This window comes from Salvelinus fontinalis, unplaced genomic scaffold (assembly GCF_029448725.1).
Source record: "Salvelinus fontinalis isolate EN_2023a unplaced genomic scaffold, ASM2944872v1 scaffold_1341, whole genome shotgun sequence".
Classification (NCBI taxonomy): Eukaryota; Metazoa; Chordata; class Actinopteri; order Salmoniformes; family Salmonidae; genus Salvelinus; species Salvelinus fontinalis.
In genome coordinates, this window is record NW_026601550.1 from 4,459 (window position 1) to 29,836 (window position 25,378).

Here is a 25,378-nt window from a genome sequence, read left to right on the forward strand (position 1 = left end):
TCTACTGGTTGAAATGAAGTGTAATGTGATGAAATACTCCACCTATCCTGTGTTTATCAGATCAATGCAGATGAAGGGCATTAGATGTTGAGATGAACCGGTGTTGGAGTATTTACATGATGCATAGGAAGTGTAGTGTACTGTTTTTTAACATTATGTTTCTGTATATATGAATTAACTAGTTAAATCCTGTTTCTAGTCTATTAGTTACAATGTGTAACCATTGATGTCCCAGGACCAAGATTGATAAACACTGTTGAAGTGTATAATTGTAATACAAACATGCAGACACAGTGTCATTCAAAGACTGGAATTTGATACTCCTGGTATTGGATATGACTGAATAATCATCTCAAAGACATTCATACCTAAACTGCACCTTTATTTGCCAAGGTAGAGTACATGATCAGTGAATATATTAAATGTACAGGCTACAATGTGGGGATCTCATGCATGGTAATAACTACATGTATACAATAACGACTTGCATTCTTGGCACAACATGATATTATATTCTACTCAATCCATAGGCTTCATTAATGTCATTCAGGCTGTTTTGAAGTTGATACAACTGGCTATGATAGCTGAGGTTCATAGCTAGGTTCTGAACTAATATGTATACCAAACGTTTGGGTCCATACACAGATCGTCTAGATAGCTAGCTACACATCCATGGGTATACAGGGATTTTAATAATCCACTGCACAATAAGCAAGAACACAGCTAGCTATGTTATTTCATATATCTGCATGGTAAATATCAGCAAGGCAAGCTTACAGAATTGTACATTCAATTTGCAGTAAATTCTTCAGCTAGCTAGATTCTATACATCCACTGTTTCCCAAAACGACAGCCTGGTTTGCTGGTTGTTTCAGGAGTCCCTAAAACAACCAGAATTACAATTTTGTACTCATGTCACAACACCCATAAAGCTAGCTGGCTAATGTTAGCTAGTCAGCTAGCTGGCTAAATCACGATTTTCGTAAATGAACTATGATTAAAAAAAATGCATAATCGTTTGTCTCTACATGAACAAACATTCCTGTCAACTGTACATGTTTTTTGCATGATTAGTTATGACGTTATAATCCCTTACATTTGCTTCCATCCTAGTATTTCTGTCCGCCATCTTTGATGCAGTTCAGTTCTGTGCAGGGGTACCCCTCTCTTCTGGTATTTCTGTCCGCCATCTTTGATTCAGTTCTGTGTAGGCGTACCCCTCTCTCCTAGTATTTCTGTCCACCATCTTTGATCCAGTTCAGTTCTGTGTAGTGGTACCCCTCTCTCGAAGTATTTCTTTCAGGGATCTTTGCTGAAGAAAGTCTAACAGTCACTAGTGAAGCAGCAGCCTCCCCCGGCCCTAGTGCCGGCCCGGTAAGAAGTTTAAGATGCGATGAAACGGTTGACAAAAAAAAGAAATCACAGAAAAAATATATTGACTGATATTGATTTATTTAGGGGGGGGGGGGGGCTAATTAACATTTTAGTTCTAGTGACGTCCCTGACTCCTATCCTTTAACTTTTTGTCTGAAAATAAAATATACGTTTTTCTTAACTGCGTTACCCACTCCAGTCAGCAGATGGCGGTCTGCGACTTTAAGGCAATGCTGCTACTGTGACGTATAATCTAGTGGACGGAACGCTTCTTTCAACAGCAGCAACAGACAGTCAGCAACCTCGGTAGCTTGCTAGCCAAAATAGCCGATCCAATAAAGCTCTTCAGACGCTTTAGTGTATATTAGCCACTGTGTTTTAAACCCTCGTCTGTCGTCTAGTTAGTTGTCGATTTAATTTCATATTTACGGTGTTGTAGTTATTAGTCAGTTAGCGGGCTGGTTAAGTTAGCATTAGCCTAGCTAACATCCCCGACCATGCGGTCACTAAGCTACTCTCCTAAAGAAGAGGAGATCTGCTGGACGAAGAAAGAGGTTATGTGGCTAAACATTGTCGTGAAAGAGGAGGAAGAGGATGTCAAAATACAAAAACAGGTAGACGGTGAGGCTGTTACAGTGAAAGAAGAGAAAGACGTTTCAGTGAAAGAAGAGGAAGATGCGTTCAGAGTGAAAGAGGAGGAGGATGTTACAGTGAAAGAGGAGGAGAATGTTACAGTGAAAGAGGAGGAGAAAGAGGAAGATTCTGTTTTTGGAGTGAAAGAGGAGGAGGGGGAGATGACTGTCACATTGGAGGAAGGGGAGGATGAAGATGAGGAAACTGGATATCTGGGCTCGGTTTCCCAAAGGCATGTTAAGGCATACAATGGCTCTAACGATGAACGGGCCCTGATTAACACTAGTAAGTACTGTCTTAAAAACAAAGGCACAAACTCTGCAGTTGTTGAACTGATGTGTGCTTTTATAGGGGACATATGCAATTGCTACATCCTTATTGTGAGTTTTTGCAATTCTTCAGGAAATGGGCGTGGCTTTAACGTTTTCAGATTTGAAGAAAATGGGGGAAAATATGGTGCCGAAGTCCAACGAGAGAGCGGATACAAATGAACTGCTTTAAATAATCATGACAAATGTTGAGCAATGTAATGAAGTAATGATTTTTCAAATAAGTTACCTTACACGTTATATGACTATTGTTGTTCACTTGACAATCTAAAGACAAATGTCAAATAATGAACATTCATTACAGAAGTCATTGTTTGTACATCATGGCTACACATCACCTTTTACAGTGGATTTCTGCTGTTGTGGGCCTTACCATCTGTCTGACTTGTTGTTCACACAGGAGAGAGACGTGACTATCGTGGATCCTATGGGGAGCCTCAACAACCTCATGATGCTGAGGAGGCAGAGAAGAGTCTCTCCACATCGAAACACCAGCAGAGAACCACAGGGAAGAAATCTCATTGCTGCTCTGACTGTGGGAAAGGTTGCACATCTTCATCAGAACTTAAAATACACCAGAGAACACACACAGGAGAGAAACCTTATAGCTGTGATCAATGTGGGATGAGTTTTACTACATCAAGCCATCTGATTCGACACCAGAGATCACACACAGGAGAGAAACCTTATAGCTGTGATCAATGTGAGAAGAGTTTTACTACATCTTGCTATCTGACTGTACACCAGAGAACACACACAGGAGAGAAGCCTTATATCTGTGATCAATGTGGGAAGAGTTTTCCTACATCTAGCCAGCTGAGTTCACACCAGAGAATACACACATGAGAGAAACCTTATAGCTGTGATCAATGTGGGAAGAGTTTTACTACATCAAGCCAGCTGACTTCACACCAGAGAACACACACAGGAGAGAAACCTCATAGCTGTGATCAATGTGGTAAGAGATACTCTGATAAAAGATCTCTGATCAAACATCAGAAAATACATACATGAAGAAGTTGTTTCATGATATCAATGAAATAATGTCACAATGTAGAATGTTTTAACATTGTAGTAGGAGTATTTTAATGATGTTCTACCTTGTACTTTGCCCTGTTCAATTGATTGCAGTATGATATGTATATTAGCCTCAGGGGGAAATCCAGGCTCTGAATTGAAAGAGTATTATTTAACAAAAAGTGACTAACAAAAAAAGAGCTGTGTTACACTTACTGCGTTGGTGACCCACTTTAATCAAAATGCAGCACTTCAAAATGTAGCTAGCTGTTTTCTACAAGTTGAAAAAGCTGCTTGTTTAAAACAATACATGTAAGATGATAATTGTTGCAGATGTTTGTGTATATACACACATGAAAGCAGTATAATAAATTGATCTATAATCAATTTTATTAACAATCTGACAAAACTCCAGTATTTCTTGACAACATTCAAGTGCTAATTGTCTTTAGTCCACTACTGAAGAAGCATGACTCAAATCACCTCATATTTCAAACATTCAGCCTGACAAAATATACATCTTTTATTTATTTACAAGGACAATACTATCCCATTTTGGAAACGTTACATGGACAATACTATCCCATTTTGGAAACGTTACATGGACAATACTATCCCATTTTGGAAACGTTACATGGACAATACTATCCCAGTTTGGAAACGTTACATGGACAATACTGTCCCATTTTGGAAACGTTACATGGACAATACTGTCCCATTTTGGAAACGTTACATGTACAATACTATCCCATTTTGGTAACGTTACATGGACAATACTATCCCATTTTGGAAACGTTACATGGACAATACTATCCCATTTTGGAAACGTTACATGGACAATACTATCCCATTTTGGAAACGGTACATGTACAATACTGTCCCATTTTGGAAACGGTACATGTACAATACTGTCCCATTTTGGAAACGTTGCATGTACAATACTGTCCCATTTTGGAAACGTTACATGGACAATGCTATCCCATTTTGGAAACGTTACATGGACAATACTATCCCAGTTTGGAAACGTTGCATGGACAATACTATCCCATTTTGGAAACGTTACATGTCCACCCCCTTTTGGAGGGAAATTAATATCTTAGATGGTAGCTGTAGATGGGATTCAAATGCATAATGGTATTAATACAGTGTCTAGACTACCTCTTTAGTACAAACACAGTATTGCCACGCAGCAAAATGTTGCGTATAATCTTTCAAGTCAGCCTGATAAAATATTGAACAATTTGTGTACAAAGATATCTTGAAATGTGATATTAGGCCTGTATGGCAGTACTGTTACTGTATGGCAGTACTGTTACTGTATGGCAGTACTGTATTGGCTAGTGCTTTCTCCAATATGTTCTTCTATTTTACTTTCAATTGTATGTCGATGCCATTTATCTTTCAATATTTATTTAATATATATATGTTTTAATGCTTGTAAGACTATTCTTTGACACATTTTCTCTTCCTTTGAAATTCTTATAGGACAGAACATGGACACAATGCAATTGGGATCAAGAAGAAGGTACAGATCTGTTGTAGGACAGCTGCATTTGAAGTGTACATTTAACCTACATAGCAGTCAATACAAACTGACATCTATTAGCATACAAATGTGTGCAAATGATCTTTTCAGATCTTCTCAGAAATGAATCAAGTCCATGGAATGGATATAGACAAAAAGATAATTCAAGGACTATCAGAGGTAGAGAGGCAAGGCAGGGGTGAGGACATCATCCTGCTATTTTGACAGTCCCTGAAGGACAATACAGAAGAGGGATTTGCTCTTATTCCTTCCCTTTCTCTAATGTATTTTCATAAAATTAGCAAGTGTAGTAAGATCGTTTCTTTACTTTACTAGGACTCGAGAGCACAGCAGTGATTCTGCTCTTGCCCAACCTCTTCAATGAGGACCCGAGTGGCCTTTATGTCCGTGACAAGGTATGCCTATGCACCAATCATCTGTTTCTTCATAAACATAGGTGTGCATGCTGATATAAAACTACAGCTGAACATTTGTTATGTTCTTTGTTTATTGTATGTGTATTAATCTTTTCTTACTTTTGTTGACACAGATTTCACCGCTCCTCACTCCTTTACTGCACATCGGCGGAAATCCATTTCACCATGAGAGTGAAATCCCGCTGGCCTTTGATGGGGAGAACATCCACGCCCTCGAGGACGTCCCCATGGGACATGGGGCTCTGCTAGGGCTGTATTTTAAAATTTATGTTCTAAAGTTACTGTGTTCTGGGGATAAGAGAAGTTGGGGTGAAGTTACCAGGGCCGGTCATAAAGATGGCAAACTTCCTAACATAACTAAGTGGATACGATATACACACTGAAGCTGAAAAATCTGTATTTAGCATCAAGTCTACAATATTGTTAGTTTACCCATGATTTATTTTTAATGTATGTTGTTTTTATTGTACATCATTATTTTAGATTTTTTAAATGTCATGAAAAGCACTATACAAAGTAAATGTATTATTTATTATGGTCTGACATGTCTGCAGAAATGTTGCAATTTTGTCATGTGTTTTTTTTTTGTAAATTGTTTTGTAAATATTAATTCACATTTGTGGCGTCACTAAATAAACAATTAATTATTTAAATCAATATTGTTATTATTATTCCCCCCCCCCCAAAAAAAATAGAATGGAGGGTGGACAGGGATTTTTTTTTTATTAAAATATGTTTTTGTAATGCAGGGAGGGTGGACAGGGAGTTCAAAAATGAACCCCAAAAGATTATTTGAGGAACCATTATAAGGGGTTCTTCAAATAACTTATAGGGGTTTCCCACAAAAGGTTCTTCAAATAACTTTTAGGGGTTCCCCCCCAGTTTCAATTTGAAGAACCCCTACTTTTTATAGTGTATATTGATGAAAGTCACCTTGTCCGAGAGACATTTACATAGTTATACACAGCCCAATTTGGGATGACTATTTTGGGGCGAAATAGCGGCCACAACAGACAGACCTGATATGGCCCATAATTCAACGTCCTTGGACGTCACGTGCTGACTGGGTATGACCAAAGTTATTCTGTTTAGCTGCACTTTGTAGTACATTTTTACACTATAATAAATGTTTCTGATGCCGCATCGCCCGTTTTCAAAGGGAGCCGTTGGTTTTTAGAGGCAGTCGCTTTTTGTCTGAAAGTATTTTCTCAACTGCGATACCAACTCCAGTCAGCAGATGGCGATGTGCGTCTTTCAGGTGAATCTGCCACTGTGACGTATAATCTAGTGGACGGGACACTTCTTCAACATCAACAGCTAGTCAGCCACCTTGGTTCACTAACTTTATGGAAAAAGGTTTATTCAATAAATCTAGCAACTCCTCCCATACTGGGAAAATACAGGAATACACACTCAGAGCCTCCTGACTGGGCCCTGTTTACACCTCCACACAGGAATACACACTCAGAGCCTCCTGACTGGGCCCTGTTTACACCTCCACACAGGAATACACACTCAGAGCCTCCTGACTGGGCCCTGTTTACACCTCCACACAGGAATACACACTCAGAGCCTCCTGACTGGGCCCTGTTTACACCTCCAAGGTGCCTCCCTCACACAGGAATACACACTACGAGGCTTTTCTAAAAACTACATTTTGCGTGTTTCGCTCACCTCTTTTTTAAAACTAGGTTTGAGATGTGGTATCCACTCGGCTCGCTGCCTCTCAGATCAAAGGTGGGTCCATCTGCTCCATTCCCAAAGTGTGGTCTCACAGAGATCCCAAGTTTGAGGGATCCCTGGTGCCCCATTTACCCAGGTCGTCAGGATCGGTCACCAAGTGAAGATTAACATCCCCATCGCCAAATGTGGTTTATTTCTTTAATATCATTCATATCAAATGAGGAAACAAACTTATCACACAAGTCAGAGTTTAATGTAAATATTTATTCACTTATTAATAAGGGAGCAGGTCAACACAACGCGAATCAATTGAGTGCTCTACGATAACGATGGCTGGTCAACAAATCACCCCCAGATGATTTGTTGAGAGCCACGATACAAAAGTACAAAGGTCTTTACAGCCAAGATAAACCCCTTTCAACCTACATGACCAACAACAGATGCATAGAACAGGTCACAAGGTTAAGATTTGTATGAAAGATACTAATAATTCTCAGCAGACAGTATCTGCTGTAAAAACAGTACTCTTTGTGTAGAGACCAGGGTCTGGCCCTGGGGTCGTCTCTCCCTGGTACCATATAGAACAGAAACATTAACTCATAATCTGGAATGCGGTCTCTTTAGGTTTTATCACCCAAAAGACATTGTAAATCTCCTGTCAGTGTTATCTCCCAGAGGCCCATCCTCAGTAGAACACAGACACAATAGTTCTAAGAACCCTCTATTCTGTTGCATAAAACAACCATTTGATCCAATAAAAGTATTATAACATAATGTTGCAGTTTTGCTCTGAGTGTCCACTGAAAGTTGACTAGTAACAACAACTGGGACATAAAAGACACCCACCATGAGACCCACTAAATCTGCCCAAGATGAGGCAAACAAAAGAAAAACCCACAACTAACTTAAAGACAGGACGCAAACCAAAAAGGTGGAGCAACTAAAGGTGTTGACTCTCCACATCTATCAAGACAACTGGAGCACTGGGCCAGACACTCTTAAATAGAACCTGGACCAGCTCAGGTGAAACACCTTCCCACTAACGAGATGGACAAGCCAAAGCCTGTAACACCTTCCCCCTTTAGACAACAAATACATCCTATATTTTTTTTTGGACATGTTTGCTCACCACCAACAGAAAACTTCCATTTCACATAATCAACTACAATACTTCTACAATATAAACATGGTGTCTACTGGCTGTCAACAATAAACAAGAAAAAACACATATTTCTAAATAATAATAATAATAAATATAATAATAATAATAATCGTGTTATTTTTTTAATTATTCTTCTTTCAATAGAATCCTAAAACTCACTAGCTTCTAGAACTCTCGTCTTCCTAAAACTCACTAGCTTCTAGAACTCTCGTCTTCCTAAAACTCACTAGCTTCTAGAACTCTCGTCTTCCTAAAACTCACTAGCTTCTAGAACTCTCATCTTCCTAAAACTCACTAGCTTCTAGAACTCTCGTCTTCCTAAAACTCACTAGCTTCTAGAACTCTCATCTTCCTAAAACTCACTAGCTTCTAGAACTCTCGTCTTCCTAAAACTCACTAGCTTCTAGAACTCTCGTCTTCCTAAAACTCACTAGCTTCTAGAACTCTCGTCTTCCTAAAACTCACTAGCTTCTAGAACTCTGGTCCCCTTGAAACGAGCCCAAACAGTTGTCTCCAAACTCATCTCCAATACGGAAAAACGTGCAGTCAAAATAAATTGTGATCCATGGCAACGCACTGTCTCAGCGCAAAACTTGTTGACTGCCCACCCTTGAGACAATCAGCAACCAACTCCTGCAATATCCGTAGTAACTTTCCACCTTACTTCTCTCTCTCTTTCAGGGTTCACTCGATAGGCATGTTGTTGGATCGGGGCCCAGTCCCCAATGTCATGCATTTGGTTTGGCACATCTGAGAATTAATCCTGATATTCTAAAAGCAGAGCAACATTGTCAATATAATTGTACCCCAAAAATGGTCAGCTGGTTGCATAAATAATTATTACATGAATTGTAAATATGAAATATAAAAACCAAATGTACACCCCTTTGTTAATATGTATTGGCAATAATTAACTTAATGATGAGGCATGGAATAATAAAACATGTATCTTTTGTCAGGCTGAATGTTTGAAATATGAGGTGATTTGAGTCGTGCTTCTTCAGTAGTGGAATAAAGACAATTAGCATTTGAATGTTGTCAAGAAATACTGGAGTGATGTCAGATTGTTAATGAAATTGATTATAGACCAATTTATTATTATTCATGTGTGTGTATACACAAACATCTGCAACAATTATCATATTACATGTATTTTTTTAAACAAGCAGCTTTTCAACTTGTAGAAAACAGCTAGCTACATTTTGAAGTGCTGCATTTTGATTAAAGTGGGTCACCAACGCAGTAAATGTAACACAGCTGTTTTTTAGTTTGTCACTTTTTGTTAAATAATACTCTTTCAACTCAGAGCCTGGATTTTCCCCTGAGGCTAATATCCATATCATGCTGCGATCAATTAAACAGGGTAAACGATAAGGATAAGGTAGAACATCATTAAAATACTCCTTCTACAATGTTAAAACATTCTATATTGTGACATCATTAAAATAGTCATACTACAATGTTAAAACATTCTACATTGTGACATCATTTCATTGATATCATGAAACAACTTCTTCATGTATGTATTTTCTGATGTTTGATCAGACACCTTTTATTAGAGTATCTCTTGTCACATTGATTACAGCTATGAGGTTTCTCTCCTGTATGTGTTCTCTGGTGTCGAATCAGATGACTTGATGTAGTAAAACTCATCCCACATTGATCACAGCTATAAGGTTTCTCTCCTGTGTGTGTTCTCTGGTGTGAAGTCAGCTGGCTAGATGTAGGAAAACTCTTCTCACAATGATTACAACTATAAGATTTATCTCCTGTGTGTGTTCTCTGGTGTATAGTCAGAGAGCTTGATGTAGAAAAACTCATCCCACATTGATCACAGCTAAAAGGTTTCTCTCCTGTGTGTGTTCTCTGGTGTGGAGTCAGATGGCTAGATGTAGTAAAACTCTTCCCACATTGATTACAGCTATAAGGTTTCTCTCCTGTGTGTGTTCTCTGGTGCACTGTCAGAGAGCCAGATGTAGTAAAACTCTTCCCACATTGATCACAGCTATAAGATTTCTCTCCTGTGTGTGTTCTCTGGTGTTTAGTCACAGAGCTAGATGTAGTAAAACTCTTCCCACATTGGTCACAGATATAAGGCTTCTCTCCTGTGTGTGTTCTCTGGTGTACATTCAGAGCGCCAGATGTATTAAAACTCTTCCCACAATGATTACAACTATAAGGTTTCTCTCCTGTGTGTGTTCTCTGGTGCACTGTCAGAGAGCCAGATGTAGTAAAACTCTTCACACATTGATCAATCAATCAATCAATTTTATTTTATATAGCCCTTCGTACATCAGATAATATCTCGAAGTGCTGTACAGAAACCCAGCCTAAAACCCCAAACAGCTAGAATGCAGGTGTAGAAGCACGGTGGCTAGGAAAAACTCCCTAGAAAGGCCAAAACCTAGGAAGAAACCTAGAGAGGAACCAGGCTATGAGGGGTGGCCAGTCCTCTTCTGGCTGTGCCGGGTGGAGATTATAACAGAACTATGCCAAGATGTTCAAAAATGTTCATAAGTGACAAGCATGGTCAAATAATAATCATGAATAATTTTCAGTTGGCTTTTCATAGCTGATCATTAAGAGTTGAAAAACAACAGGTCTGGGACAGGTGGCGGTTCCATAACCGCAGGCAGAACAGCTGAAACTGGAATAGCAGCAAGGCCAGGCGGACTGGGGACAGCAAGGAGTCACCACGGGCGGCAGTCCCGATGCATGGTCCTAGGGCCCAGGTCCTCCGAGAGAAAGAAAGAGAGAAGGAGAAAATTAGAGAGAGCCAAGATTTTCAAAATGTTCATAAATGACAAGCATGGTCAAATAATAATCAGGAATAAATCTCAGTTGGCTTTTCATAGCCGATCATTAAGAGTTGAAAACAGCAGGTCTGGGACAGGTAGGGGTTTCGTAACCGCAGGCAGAAACAGTTGAAACTGGAATAACAGCAAGGCCGGGCGGACTGGGGACAGCAAGGTGTCAGCATGCCCGGTAGTCCTGACGTATGGTCCTAGGGCTCAGGTTCTCAGAGAGAAAGAGAGAACGAGAGAATTAGAGAGAGCATACTTAAATTCACACAGGACACTGGATAAGACAGGAGAAGTATTCCAGGTATAACCAACAGACCCTAGCCCCCCGACACATAAACTACTGCAGCATAAATACTGGAGGCTGAGACAGGAGCGGTCAGGAGACACTGTGGCCCCATCCGAAGAAACCCCCGGACAGGGCCAAACAGGAAGGATATAACCCCACCCACTCTGCCAAAGCACAGCCCCCACACCACTAGAGGGATATCCTCAACCACCAACTTACAATCCTGAGACAAGGCCGAGTATAGCCCACAAAGGTCTCCATCACAGCACAACCAAGGGGGGGCGCCAACCCAGACAGGAAGTTCACGTCAGTAACTCAACCCACTCAAGTGACGCACCCCTCCTAGGGACGGCATGAAAGAGCACCAGCAAGCCAGTGACTCAGCCCCAGTAACAGGGTTAGAGGCAGAGAATCCCAGTGGAGAGAGGGGAACCGGCCCTGGAGAGACAGCAAGGGCGGTTCGTTGCTCCAGAGCCTTTCCGTTCACCTTCACACTCCTGGGCCAGACTACACTCAATCATATGACCTACTGAAGAGATAAGTCTTCAGTAAAGACTTAAAGGTTGAGACTGAGTCTGCGTCTCTCACATGGGTAGGCAGACTGTTCCATAAAAATGGAGATCTATAGGAGAAAGCCCTGCCTCCAGCTGTTTGCTTAGAAATTTTAGGGACAATTAGGAGGCCTGCGTCTTGTGACCGTAGCGTACGTGTAGGTATGTACGGCAGGACCAACTCGGAAAGATAGGTAGGAGCAAGCCCATGTAATGCTTTAAAGGTTAACAGTAAAACCTTGAAATCAGCCCTTGCCTTAACGGGAAGCCAGTGTAGGGAAGCTAGCACTGGAGTAATATGATCAAATTTCTTGGTTCTAGTCAGGATTCTAGCAGCCGTATTTAGCACTAACTGAAGTTTATTTAGTGCTTTATCCGGGTAGCCGGAAAGTAGAGCATTGCAGTAGTCTAACCTAGAAGTAACAAATGCATGGATTAATTTTTCTGCATCATTTTTGGACAGAAAATTTCTGATTTTTGCAATGTTACGTAGATGAAAAAAAGCTGTCCTTGAAACAGTCTTGATATGTTCGTCAAAAGAGAGATCAGGGTCAAGAGTAACGCCGAGGTCCTTCACAGTTTTATTTGAGACGACTTTACAACCATCAAGATGAATTGTCAGATTTAACAGAAGATCTCTTTGTTTCTTGGGACCTAGAACAAGCATCTCTGTTTTGTCCGAGTTTAAAAGTAGAAAGTTTTCAGCCATCCACTTCCTTATGTCTGAAACACAGGCTTCTAGCGAGGGCAATTTTGGGGCTTCACCATGTTTCATTGAAATGTACAGCTGTGTGTCATCCGCATAGCAGTGAAAGTTAACATTATGTTTTCGAATAACATCCCCAAGAGGTAAAATATATAGTGAAAACAATAGTGGTCCTAAAACGGAACCTTGAGGAACACCGAAATGTACAGTTGATTTGTCAGAGGACAGACCATTCACAGAGACAAACTGATATCTTTCCGACAGGTAAGATCTAAACCAGGCCAGAACTTGTCCGTGTAGACCAATTTGGGTTTCCAGTCTCTCCAAAAGAATGTGGTGATCGATGGTGTCAAAGGCAGCACTAAGGTCTAGTAGCACGAGGACAGATGCAGAGCCTCGGTCTGACGCCATTAAAAGGTCATTTACCACCTTCACAAGTGCAGTCTCAGTGCTATGATGGGGTCTAAAACCAGACTGAAGCATTTCGTATACATTGTTTGTCTTCAGAAAGGCAGTGAGTTGCTGCGCAACAGCTTTTTCTAAAATTTTTGAGAGGAATGGAAGATTCGATATAGGCCGATAGTTTTTTATATTTTCCGGGTCAAGGTTTGGCTTTTTCAAGAGAGGCTTTATCACTGCCACTTTTAGTGAGTTTGGTACACATCCGGTGGATAGAGAGCTGTTTATTATGTTCAACATAGGAGGGCCAAGCACAGGAAGCAGCTCCTTCAGCAGTTTAGTAGGAATAGGATCCAGTATGCAGCTTGAAGGTTTAGAGGCCATGATTATTTTCATCATTGTGTCAAGAGATATAGTACTAAAACACTTAAGTGTCTCTCCCGATCCCAGGCCCTCGCAGAGCTGTGCAGATCCAGGACAGCTAAGCCCTGGAGGAATACGCAGATTCAAAGAGGAGTCCGTAATTTGCTTTCTAATGGTCATGATCTTTTCCTCAAAGAAGTTCATGAATTTATTACTGCTGAAGTGAAAGCCATCCTCTCTTGGGGAATGCTGCTTTTTAGTTAGCTTTGCAACAGTATCAAAAAGAAATTTTGGATTGTTCTTATTTTCCTCGATTAAGTTGGAAAAGTAGGATGATCGAGCAGCAGTGAGGGCTCTTCGGTACTGCACGGTACTGTCTTTCCAAGCTAGTCGGAAGACTTCCAGTTTTGTGTGGCGCCATTTCCGTTCCAATTTCCTGGAAGCTTGCTTCAAAGCTCGGGTATTTTCTGTATACCAGGGAGCTAGTTTCTTATGACAAATGTTTTTCGTTTTTAGGGGTGCAACTGCATCTAGGGTATTGCGCAAGGTTAAATTGAGTTCCTCAGTTAAGTGGTTAACTGATTTTTGTCCTCTGACGTCCTTGGGTAGGCAGAAGGAGTCTGGAAGGGCATCAAGGAATTTTTGTGTTGTCTGAGAATTTATAGCACGACTTTTGATGCTCCTTGGTTGGGGTCTGAGCAGATTATTTGTTGCGATTGCAAACGTAATAAAATGGTGGTCCGATAGTCCAGGATTATGTGGAAAAACATTAAGATCTACAACATTTATTCCATGGGACAAAACTAGGTCCAGAGTATGACTGTGGCAGTGAGTAGGTCCAGAGACATGTTGGACAAAACCCACTGAGTCGATGATGGCTCCGAAAGACTTTTGGAGTGGGTCTGTGGACTTCTCCATGTGAATATTAAAATCACCAAAAATTAGAATATGATCTGCTATGACTACAAGGTCTGATAGGAATTCAGGAAACTCAGAGAGGAACGCTGTATATGGCCCAGGAGGCCTGTAAACAGTAGCTATAAAAAGTGATTGAGTAGGCTGCATAGATTTCATGACTAGAAGCTCAAAAGACGAAAACGCCATTTTTTTTTTTGTAAATTGAAATTTGCTATTGTAGATGTTAGCAACACCTCCGCCTTTGCGGGATGCACGGGGGATATGGTCACTAGTGTAACCAGGAGGTGAGGCCTCATTTAACACAGTAAATTCATCAGGCTTAAGCCATGTTTCAGTCAGGCCAATCACATCAAGATTATGATCAGTGATTAGTTCATTGACTATGACTGCCTTTGAAGTGAGGGATCTAACATTAAGTAACCCTATTTTGAGATGTGAGGTATCACGATCTCTTTCAATAATGGCAGGAATGGAGGAGGTCTTTATCCTAATAAGATTGCTAAGGCGAACACCGCCATGTTTAGTTTTGCCCAACCTAGGTCGAGGCACAGACACAGTCTCAATGGGTATGGCTGAGCTGACTACACTGACTGTGCTATTGGCAGACTCCACTAAGCTGGCAGGTTGGCTAACAGCCTGCTGCCTGGCCTGCACCCTATTTCATTGTGGGGCTAAAGGAGTTAGAGCCCTATCTATGTTGGTAGATAAGATGAGAGCACCCCTCCAGGTAGGATGGAGTCCGTCACTCCTTAGCAGGTCAGGCTTGGTCCTGTTTGTGGGTGAGTCCCAGAAAGAGGGCCAATTATCTACAAATTCTATCTTTTGGGAGGGGCAGAAAACAGTTTTCAACCAGCGATTGAGTGCTGAGACTCTGCTGTAGAGCTCGTCACTCCCCCTAACTGGGAGGGGGCCAGAGACAATTACTCGATGCCGACACATCTTTCTAGCTGATTTACACGCTGAAGCTATGTTGCACTTGGTGACCTCTGACTGTTTCATCCTAACATCGTTGGTGCCGACGTGGATAACAATATCTCTATACTCTCTACACTCGCCAGATTTAGCTTTAGCCAGCACCATCTTAAGATTAGCCTTAACGTCGGTAGCCCTGCCCCCTGGTAAACAGTGTATGATCGCTGGGTGATTCGTTTTAAGTCTAATACTGTGGGTAATGGAGTCGCCAATGACTAGGGTTTTCAATTTGTCAGAGCTAACGGTGGGAGCCTTCGGCGTCTCAGACCCCGTAACGGGAGGAGTAGAGACAAGAGAAGACTCAGACTCAGACTCCGACTCGCTACATAATGGGGAAAACCGGTTGAAAGTTTCTGTCGGCTGAATGAGCGACACCGGTTGAGCATTCCAACAGCATTTCCCTCCAGAAGCCATGAGAAAGTTGTCCGGCTGCGGGGACTGTGCGGGGGGATTTATACTAACGTTACTATCTGTACTTACTGGTGGCACAGACGCTGTTTCTTCCTTTCCTACACTGAAAATACCCTTGCCTAACGATTGCGTCTGAAGCTGGGCTTGCAGCACAGCTATTTTCGCCGTAAGGCGATCGTTCTCCTGTATATTATGAGTACAGCGACTGCAATTAGAAGACATCATGTTAATGTTACTACTTAGCTTCGGCTGTTGAAGGTGTTGACGAACCATGTCCAGATAAAGCGTCCGGAGTGAAAAGGTTGAATGAGGGAAAAAAGTTGCGATGGAAAAACTAAAAATATAAACGGTAATTAAAAACAGAAACAAAACAAAAAACGTAAAGTTGTCAGCTAGCAAAGTAAAGTAAAGTTCGCAGCAAATCGCACAGCAACAAAACGCACAGCAACACGTCTGCAGATTCAACAGGAAGTGATGGTATACGGATAACAGCTATAAGATTTCTCTCCTGTGTGTGTTCTCTGGTGTATAGTCAGAGAGCTTGATGTAGTAAAACTCATCCCACATTGATCACAGCTAAAAGGTTTCTCTCCTGTGTGTGTTCTCTGGTGCACTCAGATAGCCGGATTTAGTAAAACTCTTCCCACATTGATCACAGATGTAAGGTTTCTCTCCTGTGTGTGTTCTCTGGTGCACTGTCAGATAGCCAGATGTAGTAAAACTCTTCCCACATTGATCACAACTATAAGGTTTCTCTCCTGTGTGTGTTCTCTGGTGTTGAGTCAGATGGCAAGATTGACCAAAACTCTTCCCACATTGACCACAGCTATAAGGTTTCTCTCCTGTGTGTGTTCTCTGGTGTTGAGTCAGATGGCAAGATTGACCAAAACTCTTCCCACATTGATCACAGCTATTAGATTTCTCTCCTGTGTGGATCCTTTGATGAATTGTAATGCCTGATGAGGTGAATCTCTTCCCACAGTCAGAGCAGCAGTGAGTTCTCTTCCCTGTGGATCTCTGCTGGTGTTTATTGAAGTGTTCTGATCTGGAGAGACTCTTCTCTGCCTCGTCAGCATCATGAGGTTGTTGAGGCTCCCCAGAGGACCCACGGTAGTCCCGTCTCTCTCCTGTGCGAACAACAAAGTCAGATGATTAAAGGCCCACAACAATGGAAATCCACTGTAAAAGGTGATGCCAACAGCGTAGCCATGATGTTGTACAACAATTGACGTCTGTAATGAATGTTAAAATTATTTGACAATTGTCTTAAAATGAGCAAGAATAGTCTTATTTTAGTAGTAACATCAACGATTGTAGACTAGAAATAAGTTATTCATGTTGTTGAAACTCTAAGCAGTGTGCCAGACGACTTTTGGTCTCCAATATAGGCCCCTTTCTGTGTTTAATAAAATTGCGGCACAAGGGCGATGCGCACACAATTTGATTGCAGAAACACCTCCCCGCTAATGAGGAAACCGATAGTAATGGATGTAGTATATCTGCTAATGAGGAAACCACAAGTTATGGATGTAGTATATCTGCCTGGAGCAAAAATGGTGAGCAAAGCTTTTAGTTTTTCACAATGTATTCTGAATGTGAATGGGGGAAAACTCAGGGGAGTAACCTCTATTTCCAGGTTGATTATGAGTACATTTCACACTACTTTGGATTATAATTGTAAGGCTCGTTTGAATGTCCTGGTTAATATAAATGTTTGCTACAGTATTAAGAATTATGTGTAATTATTGAAGAACCGCGTTAATGACAGTATACATTTGGGTGTTGCTAATAAAGTTAAGATATCTTTGTATTTCACCTTTATTTAACCAGGTAGGCCAGTCGAGAACAAGTTCTCATTTACAACTGCGACCTGGCCAAGATAAAGCAAAGCGACAAAAAAACAACAGAGTTACATACACTTGGGATAAACAAACGTAGAGTCAATAACACAATAGAAAGTCTATATACAGTGTGTGCAAATGGAGTAAGGAGGTAAGGCAATAAATAGGCCTTAGTAGCGAAGTAATTACAAATTAACACTGGAGTGATAGATGTGCAGATGATGATGTGCAAGTAGAAATACTGGTGTGCAAAAGAGCAAAAAAAGTTAATAAAACATGGGGATGAGGTAGGCAGTTGTATGAGCTATTTACAGATGGGCTGTGTACAGCTGCAGCGATCGGTAAGCTGCTCAGATAGCTGATGCTTAAAGTTAGTGAGGGAGATATGTCTCCTACTTCAGCGATTTTTGCAATTCGTTCCAGTTATTGGCAGCAGAGAACTGGAAGGAAAGGCGGCCAAAGGAGGTGTTGGTTTTGTGGATGACCAGTGAGATATACTTCCTGGAGCGCGTTCTATGGGTGGGTGTTGCTATGGTGACCAGTATTCTGAGTTAAGGCGGCCTAGCAAAGACTTATAGATGACCTGGAGACAGTGGGTTTGGCGATGAATATGTAGCAAGGGCCAGCCGGCGAGAGCAGTGGTATATGGGGCTTTGGTGACAAAACGGGTGGCACTGTGATAGACTGTATCCAGTTTGCTGTGTAGAGTGTTGGAGGCTATTTTGAAAATGAAATCGCCGAAGTCAAGGTTCGGTAGGATAGTCAGTTTTACGAGGGTATGTTTGGCAGTGTGAGTGAAGGAGGCTTTGTTGCGAAATAGGAAGCCAATTCTAGATTTAATTTTGGATTGGAAATGCTTAATATTAGTCTGGAAGGAGAGTTTACAGTCTAGCCAGACACCTAGATATTTATAGTTGTCCACATATTCTAAGTCAGAACCGTCCAGAGTAGTGGTGCTAGTCGGGCGGGTGTGGGCAGCGATCGGTTGTTGATTGATCGGTTGTTCTTATCGGCTGTTGAGTCTGCTGATAAGAATATGGTGATTGACAGAGTCAAAAGCCTTGGCCAGGTCGATGAAGACGGCTGCACAGTACTGTCTTTTATCGATGGCGGTTCTGATATCGTTTAGTACCTTGAGCGTGGCTGACGTGCACCCGTGACCAGCTCGGAAACCGGATTTCACAGCGAAGAAGGTACAGTGGGATTCGAAATGGTCAGTGATCTTGTTTGTTAACTTGGCTTTCGAAGACTTTAGAAAGGCAGGGCAGGATGGATATAGGTCTGTAACAGTTTGGGTCTAGAGTGTCACACCCTTTGGAGAGGGGGATGACCACGGCAGCTTTACAATCTCTAGGAATCTCGGACGATACGAAAGAGAGGTTGAACAGACTATATATATATATATATGTATATATATCTATATGTATATACCTTAATATAAGGCACATGATAGCCAGCTTGGAGGTTTCCAAAAGGCATTCAGGCCAAAGAGTTCAATCTTGGTTTCATCAGACCAGAGAATCTTGTTTCTCATGGTCTGAGAGTCCTTTAGGTGCCTTTTTGGCAAACTCCAAGCGGGCTGTTAGGTGCCTTTTACTGAGGAGTGGCTTCCGTCTGGCCACTCTACCACAAATGCCTGATTGGTGGAGTGCTGCAGAGATGGTTGTCCTTCCGGAAGGTTCTCCCATCTCAACAGAGGAACTCTAGAGCTCGGTCAGATTAACCATCGCGTTCTTGGTCACCTCCCTGACAAAGGCCCTTCTCCCCCGATTGCGTAGTTTGGCCAGGTGGCCAGCTCTAGGAAGAGTCTTCCAAACTTCTTCCATTGAAAAATGATGGTGGCCACTGTGTTCTTGGGGACTTTCAATGTTGCAGACATTTTTTGGTACCATTCCCCAGATCTGTGCCTCGACACAATCCTGTGTCGGAGCTCTAAGGACAATTTATTCGACCTCTTTGCTTGGTGTTTGCTCTGACATGCATTGTCAACTGTTGGACATTATATAGACAGGTGTAATCATACACAATATGATTTCATGTGGCACAAACAAAAAACACAACTTCTCAGTCAAAAATATAAGTCAGAATACAGCCTTTCTATTCTCTCATTTGATTTCAGGATCTCTGAATGTTCTTCCACAGAGAGAGCAGTGGTAGGACTTTACCGTGTTTATCCTCTTATGCTCCTTCAGGCTACTTGACCAGGTAAAACCCTTTCCAGACTGGGAGCATTGGAAAGGCTTTTCTCCTCTGTATCCTCTCATGAGCTATAAGGTACGCCATTCGTGAAAATCTTTTTTTTCACTGGGAGCAGAAAATGCTTTTCTCCTGTGTGTATTCTCTCATGCCTTTTCAGGTTAGTTAACATAGTACAACTCTTTCTACACTGGGAGCATTGGTAAGGCTTTTTTCCTGTGTGTATCCTCTCATGAGTTTGTAGGTCCCATAACTGAATAAAACTCATTCCACAGTGGGAACAGTGGTAAGGCTTTTCTCCCGTGTGTGTCCTCTCATGCAGTTTTAGGTTCCCTAACCAGCAAAAACTATTTTCACAGTGGGAGCAGTCTCGCTGGTTTGGGCGTCTCTGGGTCTGGTTCCCCTGAAGGACTCTTCCCGCTGTCAGAGTGAGAGTCTGGTTTCTCTCCTTGCAAAGACACACATAGTATGTCGTTAAACAGAGACCGAAATGAAACCTCCACATGATAAAACTGTCTTCCTATGAAGTTTAATCTAGACTAGATCCCTCAATAAAAGAGCAGAACTGGTCATCACAGAGTGGCTGTAGTGCTTTGTAGGCTGGGTAAATCCATTTGAATTCAATACATTTTTGACAGCATCCCTTTTGATTTAAAAAAAATCTTTCCTTACATGTTTGACTATGGAAGAAGTGGTAAGAAAGTGACTTCATGTAACTGAATGTAAAAACATTCATGAGATATACATTACCAGTCAAACGAGTGGACACACCTACTCATTCAAGGGTTATAATGATTTGTTTTACCATTTTATCTACATTGTAGAATAATCGTGAAGAAATCAAAACTATGAAATAACACATATGGAATCATGTAGTAACCAAAAAAAGTGGTAAACAATTCTAAATATATTTTAGATTTTTCAAAGTAGCAACCCTTTGCCTTGATGACAGCTTTGCACACTCTTGGCATTCTCTTAACCAGCTTCACCTGGAATGCTTTTCCAACAGCCTTGAAGGAGTTCCCACATATGCTGAGCACTTGTTGGCTGCTTTTCCTTCACTCTGTGGTCCAACTCATCCCAAACCATCTCAATTGGGTTGAGGTCAGGTGATTGTGAAGGCCAGGTTATCTGATGCAGCACTCATCACTCTCCTTTTTGGTAAAATAGCCCTTACACAGCCTGGAGGTGTGTTGGTTCATTGTCCTGTTGAAAAACAAATGATAGTCCCACTAAGCGCAAACCAGATGGGATGGCGTATCGCTTCAAAATGCTGTGGTAGCCAGACAGGTGTGTGCCTTTCCAAATCATATCCAATCAATTTAATTTACCACAGGTGGACTCCAAACAAGTTGTAGAAACATCTCAACGATGATCATTGGAAACAGGATGCACCTGAGGTCAATTTCAATTCTCACAGCAAAGGGTCTGAATACCTATGTAAATAAGGTATTTCTGTTTTTTATTTTTAATAAATGTTTAAAAAATTCTCCAAACCTATTTTCTCTTTGTCATTATGGGGTATTGTGTGTAGACTGATGAGGATTTTTATTTATTTAATCCATTGTAGAATAAGGCTGTAACGTAACAAAATGGGGAAAGACTTAAGTGACAAAAAAAGGGGGTTAAAGACTTAAAGACATGTAAAAAAATAGATATAATTTTTTACATATCTTAGATATAAGAAAGACACTTCAGAACAAACTTCCTTTAGATGTTCTGGGGGAAACAATACTACTATGGTTACTGTTGTTCCATGTTGTGAATGTTATCCAATGTGTTACTATGGTTACTGTTGTTCCATGTTGTGAATGCTATCCAATGTGTTACTATGGTTACTGTTGTTCCATGTTGTGAATGTTATCCAATGTGTTACTATGGTTACTGTTGTTCCATGTTGTGAATGTTATCCAATGTGTTACTATGGTTACTGTTGTTCCATGTTGTGAATGCTATCCAATGTGTTACTATGGTTACTGGTGTTCTATGGGTTACAGCAGTATGGACAAATATTTTTTGTTGATACTTCCCTGGGTCTTACAGTTCAAAATCAAATAGCAAAATGATCCTTGGTATAACCTTCTTAAAACAGTACAATACAGGGGAAGCCCTTCATGTTGTTTAAATCTTCTTAAAACAATTCCATATAGCTTAGAAGAACCTCCCCCTCAGACTGGGCTTAGACTGTAATGGGTTAAAACTATCTGAGACTTACATTACTCTGAGACTAGTTATCCTGGGATCTAACATTACTCTGAGACTAGTTATCCTGGGATCTAACATTACTCTGAGACTAGTTATCCTGGGATCTAACATTACTCTGAGACTATTTATCCTGGGATCTTACATTACTCTGAGACTAGTTATCCTGGGATCTTACATCTTACATTACTCAGACTAGTTATCCTGGGGAATAGTTTTAATACATTTGCAAAAAATCTAAACCTGTTTTTGATTTGGCATTAAGGGGTATTGTGATGGCATTATGGGCTATTGTGATGGCATTATGGGGTATTGTGTGTAGATTGATGAGGATTTAAAAAATAATAATCAATTTCAAAATAATGGGATGCACCGATATCATTTTTGGCCAATATTTTCCTTGCCCCAAAAAACGATACCGATAACCGATATTTAAAATTTTAGCGGCCTTTTAACATTCTAGTACAGTTAAAAAGTTAAACATACACACGGACGCAGCGGTCTAAGCCACTGCATCTCAGTGCAAGAGGTGTCACTACAGTCCCTGGTTCCAATCCAGGCTGTATCACACCAGGCCGTGATTGGGAGACCCATAGTAGTTGTCTATTATTGGTGTAGAGAGGAAGACATAGGAGAGGGATCCCACATGTGGATAGGAAGACACAAATTATCATTATTACTGGAAAATATTCATTTAAAATCCAGGTATTGAACAACTTTAGCTCTCTAGGTCATGCCAGTAGGCTACAATAGGGTGTAACTCTCTAGGTCATGCCAGTAGGTTACAGCAGGTTGTAACTCTCTAGGTCAAGCCAGTAGGTTACAGTAGGTTGTAACTCTCTAGGTCATGCCAGTAGGCTACAGTAGGTTGTATCTCTCTAGGTCATGCCAGTAGGTTACAGTAGGTTGTAACTCTCTAGGTCATGCCAGTAGGCTACAGTAGGTTGTATCTCTCTAGGTCATGCCAGTAGGTTACAGTAGGTTGTAACTCTCTAGGTCATGCCAGTAGGTTACAGTAGGATGTATCTCTCTAGGTCATGCCAGTAGGCTACAGTTGGTTGTATCCAAGTGGAAACAATTATCAACCCAATGTGGAAAGTGTCGAATTTGGTCAACAACAAAATGAATGGCATATTTGCTACGTGAGGTTTACTTGAACCAACAGAAGTTTCGTAATGCTTAAGTTGTTATGTGGACACGTGACATACCGACAACTTTGATAAAAACACTATAGGAGTTGTCTCCAGATCGCTATGCATATTCATGCTAGTAGCTTAGCATCTCTCTCCATTGAATACAGGCGGTGCATATTCATGCTAGTAGCTTAGCATCTCTCTCCATTGAATACAGGCGGTGCATATTCATGCTAGTAGCTTAGCATCTCTCTCCATTGAATACAGGCAGTTGACAACAACCCTCATAGAATATAAACAATAGATTACAATAATAAGATGAATCCACCAATCCAAAGAATGGATAGGCGGGAGCTAGACAACCCGCAGTGCCGCTTTGTGGACAACGACTCCCCTTGTTAGGGCGGAGACATCTTGTCAGTATATCCATAATCTTTGGTGTAGCCAACCCAACTCTCGCATTGCAATATTGGGGGGCACGGTGTGTAGTAAATCATCACTACATGAAAATCACTACATGCCGTGTCCCCCAGTCTGCGGTCAGCAGATAGACCCTTCTCAAATATATATGTTAAGTCACTTTTTGGAAACGGAACAGAGAAAACAAGGGGTAGCTTGTTCTCTACGTCGTCTGATTCTAGACATATCAGTCATCATCCTGGGCACTCCGTTGAAGAGGTATTGACGAGCCAACTACGAATACCCAAAGTTAAAAACACATTTAAGGCGGTACTTACTGGTGTTAATCAGATCTCCTATCTCCTCTTCATCTTCCAATGTGACAGTAATCTCCCCTTCCTTCTTCACTCCAAAAACTGCTTCCTCCTCTTTCACTCTGAACGCGTCTTTCTCTTCTTTCACTGTAACGTCTTTCTCTTCTTCTTTCACTGTAACAGCCTCACCCTCTACTTCTTGTTTTACTGTGACATCCTCTTCTTCCTCCTCTTTCACGACAATGTTCTGCCCCAGAGATTCTTTCTCCGTCCAGCAGACCGCCTCTTCTTGAACAAGAGGGGAGAAGCTTACTGACCTCATGTTCGGGGATGTTAGCTAGCTATCATTAGCGACTAGGCTAGTGCTAACTTAACCAGTCAGCTACTATAGCTGACTAATACAAAATAACGTAATATTAAATAGATTAACAAGTAGATACGACATAAGTGTGTCTACAACACAGTAGCTAATATACACCGAAAGCGTCTAAATAGCTTGAATCTTTCGGCTATGTTGGCTAGCAAGCTACCGAGGTGGTTGACGAGCTGTTTATGAAGAACCGTCCACTAGATTATACGTCACGCTGGCAGCGTCGCCTGAAAGACGCACATCGCCGTCTGCTGAATGGAGGGGAAACGCAGTTGAGGATCATATTTTATTTTCAGACAAAGATTATTTTAGATGGATTTAATTAAACAATACTATTATATTGAGACATACAAAGACAGGAATGTGTTGATTGATTAGTGCGAATAAAAAATGCTTACTACAGCACATTTAAGGCAGTTACATTAAGTCATACTAAATCTAAATAAGTAGCTAGCTACTGTAGGTCTATACTGCTCCTACATGGTGTAACAACACATCATATAGATGTATATAATGAACAGACTAGGTCTATACTGCTCCTACATGGTGTAACAATACATCATGTAGATGTATATAATGAACAGACTAGGTCTATACTACTCCTACACGGTGTAACAATACATCATGTAGATGTATATAATGAACAGACTAGGTCTATACTGCTGCTACATGGTGTAACAATACATCATGTAGATGTATATAATGAACAGACTAGGTCTATACTGCTCCTACATGGTGTAACAATACATCATGTAGATGTATATAATGAACAGACTAGGTCTATACTGCTCCTACATGGTGTAACAATACATCATGTAGATGTATATAATGAACAGACTAGGTCTATACTGCTCCTACATGGTGTAACAATACATCATATAGATGTATATAATGAACAGACTAGGTCTATACTGCTCCTACATGGTGTAACAATACATCATGTAGATGTATATAATGAACAGACTAGGTCTATACTGCTCCTACATGGTGTAACAATACATCATGTAGATGTATATAATGAACAGACTAGGTCTATACTGCTGCTACATTTTTGTATTATTATGTGTTATTTATTTCTCCTTTATTTAACCAGGTCTATGATGTCATAATGATAGTTTAACCAGGTCGGCCAGTTGAGAACAAGTTCTCATTTACAACTGCAACCTGGCCAAGATAAAACAAAGCAGTTTGACACACACAACAACACAGAGTTACACATGGAGTAAAACAAACATACAGTCAATAATACAGTAGAAAAATATGTCTATATACAATGTGAGCAAGTGAGGTGAGATAAGGGGGAGAGAAAAAAAACATGGTGGCGAAGTAAATACAATATAGCAAGTAAAACAC

General features: G+C 40.9%; 1 protein-coding gene and 1 long non-coding RNA gene across 3 annotated transcripts; one reads left to right on the top strand and one right to left on the bottom strand.

The window, feature by feature from the left end:
- Nucleotides 1-4,541: 4,541 nt before the first annotated feature.
- Nucleotides 4,542-5,954, top strand: LOC129849042 (uncharacterized). The gene is made up of 3 exons (XR_008758612.1): nt 4,542-4,878; nt 5,215-5,294; nt 5,429-5,954. It is a non-coding gene; the product is annotated as an uncharacterized LOC129849042 (long non-coding RNA).
- A 3,270-nt stretch (nt 5,955-9,224) lies between these two features.
- Nucleotides 9,225-24,212, bottom strand: LOC129849040 (zinc finger protein 22-like). 2 transcript variants are annotated; one of them, XM_055916105.1, is made up of 2 exons: nt 23,680-24,212; nt 9,225-11,178 (listed from the first exon to the last, which is right to left on the bottom strand). In XM_055916105.1, exons 1-2 carry the CDS (start codon nt 23,975-23,977, stop codon nt 11,165-11,167), a joined length of 312 nt encoding a protein of 103 aa, XP_055772080.1. In that variant the 5' UTR covers nt 23,978-24,212; the 3' UTR covers nt 9,225-11,164. The 2 variants fall into 2 exon arrangements, with proteins under 2 accessions (XP_055772080.1, XP_055772079.1); XM_055916104.1 differs by lacking the exon at nt 9,225-11,178 and adding an exon at nt 14,984-16,697.
- Between the last annotated feature and the right edge of the window lie 1,166 nt (nt 24,213-25,378).

Bases quoted from the DNA above. Each gene is read 5' to 3' on its own strand.
- LOC129849040 (XM_055916104.1), bottom strand. From the start codon at position 23,977: ATGAGGTCAGTAAGCTTCTCCCCTCTTGTTCAAGAAGAGGCGGTCTGC. The intron at 16,698-23,679 runs GTAAGTACCGCC...TTGTTCGCACAG, and splicing joins AGGAGATCTGATTAACACCA to GAGAGAGACGGGACTACCGT.